At 36.1% G+C, this 9171-nt stretch overlaps 1 protein-coding gene across 1 annotated transcript; it reads left to right on the top strand.

Annotated features, from left to right (window-relative positions):
- The first annotated feature begins 663 nt into the window (after positions 1–663).
- On the top strand, positions 664–8516 carry rab3b (RAB3B, member RAS oncogene family). Its single transcript, XM_073843919.1, has 5 exons — positions 664–819; positions 1561–1785; positions 5651–5769; positions 6051–6175; positions 6248–8516. Exons 2-5 carry the CDS (start codon positions 1561–1563, stop codon positions 6430–6432), a joined length of 654 nt encoding a protein of 217 aa, XP_073700020.1. The 5' UTR covers positions 664–819; the 3' UTR covers positions 6433–8516.
- Positions 8517–9171: the final 655 nt, after the last annotated feature.

Here is a 9171-nt window from a genome sequence, read left to right as displayed (position 1 = left end):
TAACGGAAAAATAAGGTGGATATCCACCCTGCTGAAAAAACCATGCTGGTTAGGTATGTTTTGGTGCTGGGATGCTGGTTTATGCTGGTCCTTTGCTGGTTTATGCTGGTCCTTTGCTGGTTAATGCTTGTCTTTTGCTGGTTTATGCTGGTCCTTGACCTGCAACATGACCAGCATAAACCAGCAAAGGACCAACATAAACCAGCATCCCAGCACCAAAACATACCTAACCAGCATATGCTGTTTTTTTCAGCAGGGCAAGTTTTGTTTTCTTTGCGGCTAAATTAGTAGTAGTAGTCGTAGTGTTTTATTAGTAAATAATATTTCATTATTTAAATCTTTTATAAAATGTTTGCTTAAATTTTGCGTGTATCCTACTTATTTTTGAAATAGCCTTTAATTATTTTATCTTATCTCATTTTGTTTACTTAACTAATTTATTTACATTATCTTGTCGATCGCTAATGCAATGACATTTCATTTCTTAGTGTGGTTTAAGTGTTTACATACTTTTTGGAGTCGCAATATGTTCCTAATCAGGTTTTAATCGTTTACATTCAGCTGAATTAGACCTACAGCGTTATAAACGCCGGTTAATTGTCGCCGTTGCCCCACCCTACCGTACACAGCGCTCTTTCAAATAAACCCGATAATAAATTATCCACAAAACCGCTGTCATTCGCTATTATACGCAATAATACCCGCGTTTTGGACGCGTTCACAGGCGAGTCGGTGAACACGCGTCGTCAGGTGCTGCAGCGTCCATAAACGCCCACCTAGAAGAGCATCAGACGAGAGAGAGCTGCGCTTACATCCGAGGTGAGCTTCTCCATCATATGCCATTAATTGACGTCTGCTTGTCGTTTATGGATGTTTGTCGGTGAATGTGGTCCGTCAAGATGCCGTTTATGTCTCAATGAGCGTTATGAATGAGCTCGAGTGTTTACATGGTCAGAATAACGTCCTCTGATTATGCAATGATTTTTATGCTTGTGAATGGATGTAGCTGCCAAATGCCACTTGTAGTTGAACCTGTTATGTCGATTCTGTGATGCTCTAACGGTGTTTTTTGCCAAACAAACCACTGTAATACCAAATGAAGGCTTGAAATTATGCACTGGTATATGCATCATTCAAGACTTGTTTTGATGATACAGCCACAGCCTGTGGTCCTGTTTTTTATTTATTTTTGTTTATTTATATATTTTTATGTTTGCCATTTTTATACTTAATGAAGTGCATTTTATTTAGACAATTTTATAATATTTTTTGCTATAATAAATTTATAATTCAGTTACAGTGTGTGTGTGTGTGTGTGTGTATATATATATATATATATATATATATGTGTGTGTGTGTGTGTGTGTGTGTGTGTGTGTGTGTATATATATATATATATATATAATTTTATATAATTTTTTATATAAATATATAATATAAAATATATAATTTTTTTTGTCACTGACAGCCCAAATTCTTTTTGTTTTTACAGTACAACCTACTGTTCAGTACCAGTAACAAGGTTGATACTGGCATTTATTCTCTTGTTTGTGTTCACAGATGGCAAAAGCAGACCAGCGCTTTGGGCAGAGAGATGGATCTGACCAGAACTTCGACTACATGTTCAAACTCCTGATCATTGGCAACAGCAGTGTAGGAAAGACCAGCTTTTTATTCAGATATGCAGACGACTCCTTTAGCAACTCTTTCGTCAGCACGGTCGGCATCGACTTTAAGGTGAAGACGGTTTACAGGAACGACAAGAGAGTGAAGCTTCAAATATGGGTGAGTGCTGGTGTAACTGAATTCTGAATGTAAAATGTGAATGAAAATGTTATTTTTAGCTCTAGATTGTTTGTTCTAATGTGATTGGCTGGCATCATTAAACTCGAACCGCATCCGGCGGTATTATGCAAAATGCGCATCCTCTTCCTTCCACAATCACCTTCCACCAGCCTGTGAATGAGAGCCATCTTTTTATGGAGGAAAAGAAAGCAAGTGCCTTCGTTTCTCCCCCCCCCCCCCACATGCATCATCGATGCTAGTTGTCATGGAAGCAGCACTCCATACTGCTCCCTGGCAGAGAGAGATCCTCATAGCCAATTAAAGCGGCCCCTGAGGGTAAGAAGGGGTTGGAAGAGAGTTCGAAAGCACATGAGAGCGCTGGGTGACAAGTACGACACAGCCACAATTTGTGATCATTCATAATCTGGGTGTATTGATCGGGAGGTGTTAAAAATAGGCGCTCGTTCAAAACAGCTGCAGGAAAACTGGCGCCAAGTGGAACGAAACAAAATGGGCTTTAAATAAAGACAGGCCTAAAATAGAGAAATTGTGACGTTTCACCAAACCACTCATTTCATTTGTCCTCCTCATGTTTGCTCAATGAATACAATAGATACCAATGAAGGTCGTGATATGTTAAGCTGTTATAAATAACAAATTTTGTCATTAATTACTCACCCTAATGTGTTTCCAAACTCGTACGACCTTCGTTCATCTTTTGAACACATATTAAGATATTTTTTGATGAAATCCGAGAGCTCTCTGACCATGCGTAGAAAGCAACACAACTAGAACATTGTTAAAATAGACCATATGACAGCAGTGGTTCAACCTTAATGTCATGACGCTACGAGAATACTTTTTGTGCACAAAGAAAACAAAAATAACAACTTTATTAAACAATATCAATATTAAAAATACGTTAAAGGGTTAGTTCACCCAAAAATGAAATCAGTCCATGATTTACGCATCCTAGGTGTATATGACTTCCTTCTTTTAGACGAATCCAATTGGAGTTATATTAAAAATTATCCTGCCACGTCCAAGCTTTAGAATGGCATAGGCTGGTGTTTCTCTTCATCAGTCCAAAACATGTCCTAAAAAAGTGCACACATCCATTATAAAAAAAGTGCCTCACACAGCTCTGGTAGGCCTCTTGTAGCAAATCGAAGCCTTTTTTTGTAAGCAAAGTATCCATATTTAAAACGTAAGAATCACTTTAATGTAGTTTCCGCCAGCTGGTTGTACCAGGAAGCAGCTCCAGGCGGATGACGTAATATTTTGGCGTTGCGTATGCACCGCTGAGTCTTGTATAAACCATTGTTTTTTTACAGGAGCAAAGTTTCCTTACTTTAGCAAAGGAAAACCAGTCTCCTCTTGGTTTATATCAAAATCCTCTGTCATTTCTTCTTTACGTGTGAGGCACTTTTTATTATGGATGAATGCATTATATTAGACTTGTTTTGGACTGATGAAGAGAAACACTCGGAAGTGCCAGGATAATTTTAAATATAACTCTGATTGGATTTGTCTGAAAGAAGGAAGTCATATACACCTAGGATGCATGAAAGTGAGTAAATCAAGTGCTAATTTTCATTTTTGGATGAACTAACCCTTTAATTTGTGTTCTGAAAATGAACAAAGGTCTTGTGGGTTTGGAACAACATGAAGGTGAGTAATTATTGACAGAATTTTTATTTTTGGGTAAACTGTCCCTTTAAAATAAATATATAATTTACAATTAATATATATAATATATATATATATATATATATATATATATATATATATATATATACATGTTTAATAATTTAAAATGTTTATATTTTTAATAAATTAATACAATTAATAGAAATTTATAAAAACAAAATAATGGGGGAAAGTGGAAGGAATAGGTTCAGTGTTCGAACCTGCATCTCCTGCATGAGCACCACAGCTTGATGTGTAGATTGCAGGCTTAACAATATGTCAGGGCTCTGAAAAAAATATATATGTTTTTGGCATAAATGCACATATTTACCAAAGACATTCAGTCTAAGGACGATGACTATAATAATAACTGTAAGAATAAAGTAGTAAAGATAGTAGATAGTTAGTAAAGATAGTTCCATTAGAATAGTAAAGTCCACATCACAACTACAAAAATAACAACACAGAGAAATGATAACTTCAGAATCATCTTCAGAACTACACCTGACTTTAAATAGCTTGGGTAATTAAAGCAGTAGACAACTAAACGGCGGCGCGTAATAATAATAAACAGAATGTAGTTAAAGGAACACTCCACTTTTTTTGGAAATAGGCTCATTCTCCAACTCCCCCGAGTTAATATGTTGATTTTTACCGTTTTGAAATCCATTCAGCCATTCTCCTGTTCTGGTGATATCACTTTTAGCATAGCTTATAGCATAGATCATTGAATCCTATTAGACCAATAGCATCACGTTCAAAAATGACCAACGAGTTTCCATATTTGTTGTATTTAAAACTTGACTCTTCTGTAGTTATATTGTGTACTAAGACCGGTGGAAATGCAAAGCTGCGAGTTTCTAGGCTGATAAGATTAGGAACTAGACTTCCATTCCGGCGTAATAGTCAAGGAAGTTTGCTGCCGTAATATGGCCGAAGCAGGCGGTGTATTATCAGAAATGAGTTCCCAGCTAGTTTAGCATTTGCACATGTGCTGCGTGATATTACTGCTCCTGCTTCAGCCTTATTACGGCAGCAAACTTCCTTGACTATTACGCCGGAATGGAGGTGTAGTTCCTAATCTTATCAGCCTAGAAAATTGGAGCTTTGCATTTCCGCCCGTCTTAGTACACGATATAACTACAGAAGAGTCAAGTTTTAAATAGGACAAATATGGAAACTCGTTGGTCATTTTTGAACGTGATGCTATTGGTCTAATAGGATTCAATGATCTATGCTAAGCTATGCTAAAAGTGATATCGCCAGAACAGGAGAACGGCTGAATGGATTTCAAAACGGTAAAACCCAACTTGTTAAATCGGGGGGAGTTGGAGAATGAGCCTATTTCCAAAAAAAGTGGAGTGTTCCTTTAACTGTTGGTGTGATATATAGTTATAGATATCTTTACAAATATCGTTCTTTATGTGAATGGCCATAAATGCATAGTTCACCTAGAAATTACCCCACTCGCCCTCAAGCCACTTTAGGTGTACGACTCTCTTCTTTTAGACGAATACAATCAGAATTATATTAAAAAATATCCTGGCACTTCCAAGCTTTTATAATGGCAGTGAATGGCTGTTGAGATTTTGAAGCGCAAATAAAGTGCGTCCATTCATCATAAAAAGTCCTCCACATGGCTCCGGGGGGGTTAATAAAGGCCTTCTGAAGCAAATTGATGCGTTTGTGTAAAAATATCCAGATTTAAAACTATGAACCGTAATCTCTAGCTTCTGCTATCTGTTGTACGCTTGAGCAAAACAAAACACGTCTTCCAAAACAAGGATTTGTAATGAAAAATTACAAATGAAAAATGCCTACGCCCTACGTCATCTGCTGAAACGCCACTCTCTCGTGAACACAAGAGATTCCGGTTTATAAAGTTTTAAATATGGATATATTTCATTACACTAACACAACAATTCACTTTAGAAGGCCTTTATTTTAATATATTATTAATAATGTGCATCCACATTAATAACTTCAAAATCTCAACACCCATTCACTGCCATTATAACATTTTTGAATATAACTCTGATTGTATTCGACTGAAAGAAGAAAGTCATATACACTTAGGATGGCTTAAAAGGGGAGTAAATCATGAAGCAATTTTAATTTTTAGCTGAACTATAACTTTAAATCTGTGTTTTTTCACCATTTGCTGTGTGGTCTATAGGATACAGCAGGGCAGGAGCGGTATAGAACTATTACTACAGCTTACTATAGAGGAGCCATGGGCTTCATCCTCATGTACGACATCACAAATGAAGAGTCCTTCAATGCAGTGCAGGACTGGTAAGCAGCTTTACTCCTGAATCCATATGTTTTATCTACTAGTAAAGTTATATGACAGGGGTGCCCAAACTTGGTCCTGGAGGGCTGGTGTCCTGGAGAGTTTAGCTCCAACTTACTTTAACACACCTGCCAGAAAGTTTCTAGTATGCCTAGTGAGAAATTGATTAGCCAGTTCAGGTGTGTCTAATTGAGGATGGAGCTAAACTTGAGGACACTGGACCTCCAGGACCAAGTTTGGGCACCCCTGTTTTTTTTTTTACATAAATGCACTTTCCTTTCAGGGCAACACAGATTAAGACCTATTCGTGGGATAACGCTCAGGTGATATTAGTGGGGAACAAATGTGACATGGATGAGGAAAGGGTGGTGCCTTTTGAGAAGGGTAAACACTTGGCTGACCAGTTAGGTAAGTTATGTATCCAGTCTTTAATGGAATTCATTGGTTTTCAATCTGATTTCTTCTAATTCCTTCTCGCAGGGTTTGAGTACTACGAAGCCAGTGCCAAGGAGAATATCAACGTCAGACAAGTTTTCGAGCGCTTAGTCGACATTATCTGCGTGAAGATGTCAGAGAGAGTTGATACGGATCCATCCATGGTCACCGGTGCCAAAACCACCCGGCTAACCGATAAGCCGCCCCAGCTACCTCAGAATTGTTGCTGATTTCCATCTCAACTCATATGCCAACTTATCAGCAGCGGATCCAATGTCGTTTGGTTTGATGTTCTGTTATATGGCGATCGGAGCCGATCATGGGGTGCGTTTCGTAGTACGATGCATCGTTAGAACTAGCTAGTGTCGACTGTTTCTGCACTTTCATCATTGAAACACGGTTCAACAATATAGGATTGTCGTTAATGACGTCAAGCACAGGTTGTGGAGTAAAAATGTATTAATGCTAATGCTTATTAATCAATTTGATGGTTTATAGTTATAGTTCATTTACGCAAACAACAGAATGCCGTTAATTGCTGTAAATCATGTTAACTTTACCAAAACGTCATTTCGATGAGATTCTGCAAACGTAGGATCAACATTTTTCTTTTTTTGATTTACAATTCATTGCATGTTTGATTTACAGTACGTCATGCTCACTCCAGGGTTTCCATTTGCATTTACTCACAAGTGCACTCTTCGAAAATTTTCGCTCATTGTTGACAAGCGAAAAAAAAACTACAAAACAATGTCTATACATTTAGATATCATGTTAACAAAAAACTATGCCAGTGACATGACTACTGTTTGCTAATGTTGTTAGCGAATGTTTCTTGGAACTATGGTTTCAGGAAACAGCGAATCGTTGAACTACGTTGGTAACGACAGAACTTGCGACAACAGTTGGCTAACAATGCTTTCGGGAAACGCACCCTTGTTCGTTTGTAGCTGTCAAAACACGTGAAGTAGTTCAGTAATAATAGTACACTTCTAACTTAATCAGTCCATAGGAAACTCAAAGCAGGGACTACAGCAAAGCACAAATACTACTACTTGGCTCTCCGAACTTCAGTGTTCACTGCCGAAACTAGATTTAAAACACAATCTGTTGTGGCACAATCTTGATAATCTTATAAATTATATATTGAGTGTAGTATATGAGTACTTTTAAGGGATAGTTCACCCAAAAAATATAATTCTGTTGTCATTTATTCATGTGCAAGTTGTACCTGTATCAGTTTCTTTCACCCGTTGTTACCCAAATATTTGACGGTAACCATTGACTTCTATAGTATGGAAGAACGTACTATGGAAGTGAATGGCTGCCGTCAGCTTACAGATTTGAAACAATATGTGGATGAGTAAGTGATGACAAAATGGGTGAACTATTCTATTAGTGAAGGTAAAATGGTGGATATTTTGTTAAAAGGCACACAAATAAACTCAGACTTTTGCAAAATGGCCATTATGCAGTTTTCAGGGTGGTTTTTGATGCTCTGATTTGATTGGATCAGAAGCAGATGCACATTGTATGTTGGACTCCATCTATTAACTGCTGGTACAGTATGTGTTTTGAGAATATGAGCACTTGCTTATGCTATCTTTATGTTGAGAGAGAAAAAAAAAGTGACGTTTAGTAAATTCAAGGTACACTAAATAAAATTCATGTCTTACACAAAAATATGATATCAAATTCATGTTAAACTTAATAGTATTGTCAGAAACCACATGTAACAGTTATGTGTAATAATAGACCTGAACACAATCAGCACATTTCATAGTCAGGTGACGTTCGAGAGATATTATTCTTCGCTCGAACACTCGAGCGGAACGTCGAGATATATTGTGAACTCGTGCCAGGATGTCTTTATATTTCAGAAACTTGTAGCAAATCCTTGTGGGTTCGTGTATGTATAATCTACTTTGGATTTTTATCAAGTGACGTATGAGTGTTTTATGTAACTATAGTCGAGATTATTCCAAATGAGATATTTTTAATTCAGACGTTATAGGCTACTTTTCGTTTTCCTGAGTAGATATTTATTTTTATGCTGCTGGAATATATAGGTGTACCTTTGCTGTCAGTGTATTTTGATTTGTAGACAATTTGCACTGGGGCGTACAGTGATTGTACAGTCGTGAATGTTACTTTTAGATGCAATTTGTAACAATAAAAGCACAAATCACATATAATAACATATAATATTTACGTGCCATGTCTGTCATTGTATGTATGTTATGCTGATGGCCAGAACAGTAAGATTTTTAATATTTTTATTTTTAAGTATTCTCTTCTGCTCACCAAGCCTGCATTTATTTGATCCAAACAGCAAAAGCAGTAATATTGGGACATATTTTTATTATTTAAAATAACTGCTTTCTGTTTGAATATATTTAAAAATAATTTATTCCTGTGGTCAAAGCTAAATTTTCAGCATCATTACCCTAGTCTCCAGTGTCACATGATACTTCAGAAATAATTCTAATATGCTAATTTGCTGTTAAAGAAACATTATTTGTATTATTAATATTATTATTATCAATATTTAAAACGGTTAAATACATTTTTCAGGATACTTTGAGCCAAAGATCATAATTTATCTGAAATAAAAAAGCTATTGTAACATTATACACTATACCATTTAAAAAGCTTGGAGTTGTTATAAATATATATATATATACTTTTTTGATATATATTCTAGAAATTAATACTTTTGTTAAGCAAGGGTGTTTTAAATTGATCAAAAGTGAGGATAAAGATATTTATAATATTACAAAAGATTTCTGTTTCGTATAAATGCTGTTCTGAACTTTTTATTCATCAAAGAAACCTGAAAAACTTCTACTCAGCTTTTTTTTCAACATAATAATAATAATAATAATACATTTTTTGAGTAGCAAGTCAGAATACTAGAATGATTTCTGAATGGTCATGTTATCTTCTCATTTTAAAGACATTTCAAAATC

Source organism: Garra rufa, chromosome 7 (genome assembly GCF_049309525.1).
Source record: "Garra rufa chromosome 7, GarRuf1.0, whole genome shotgun sequence".
In the NCBI taxonomy this organism is placed as follows: domain Eukaryota; kingdom Metazoa; phylum Chordata; class Actinopteri; order Cypriniformes; family Cyprinidae; genus Garra; species Garra rufa.
Note: the sequence above shows the minus strand (reverse complement) of the source record. Positions and strands in the feature narration are given on the sequence as shown.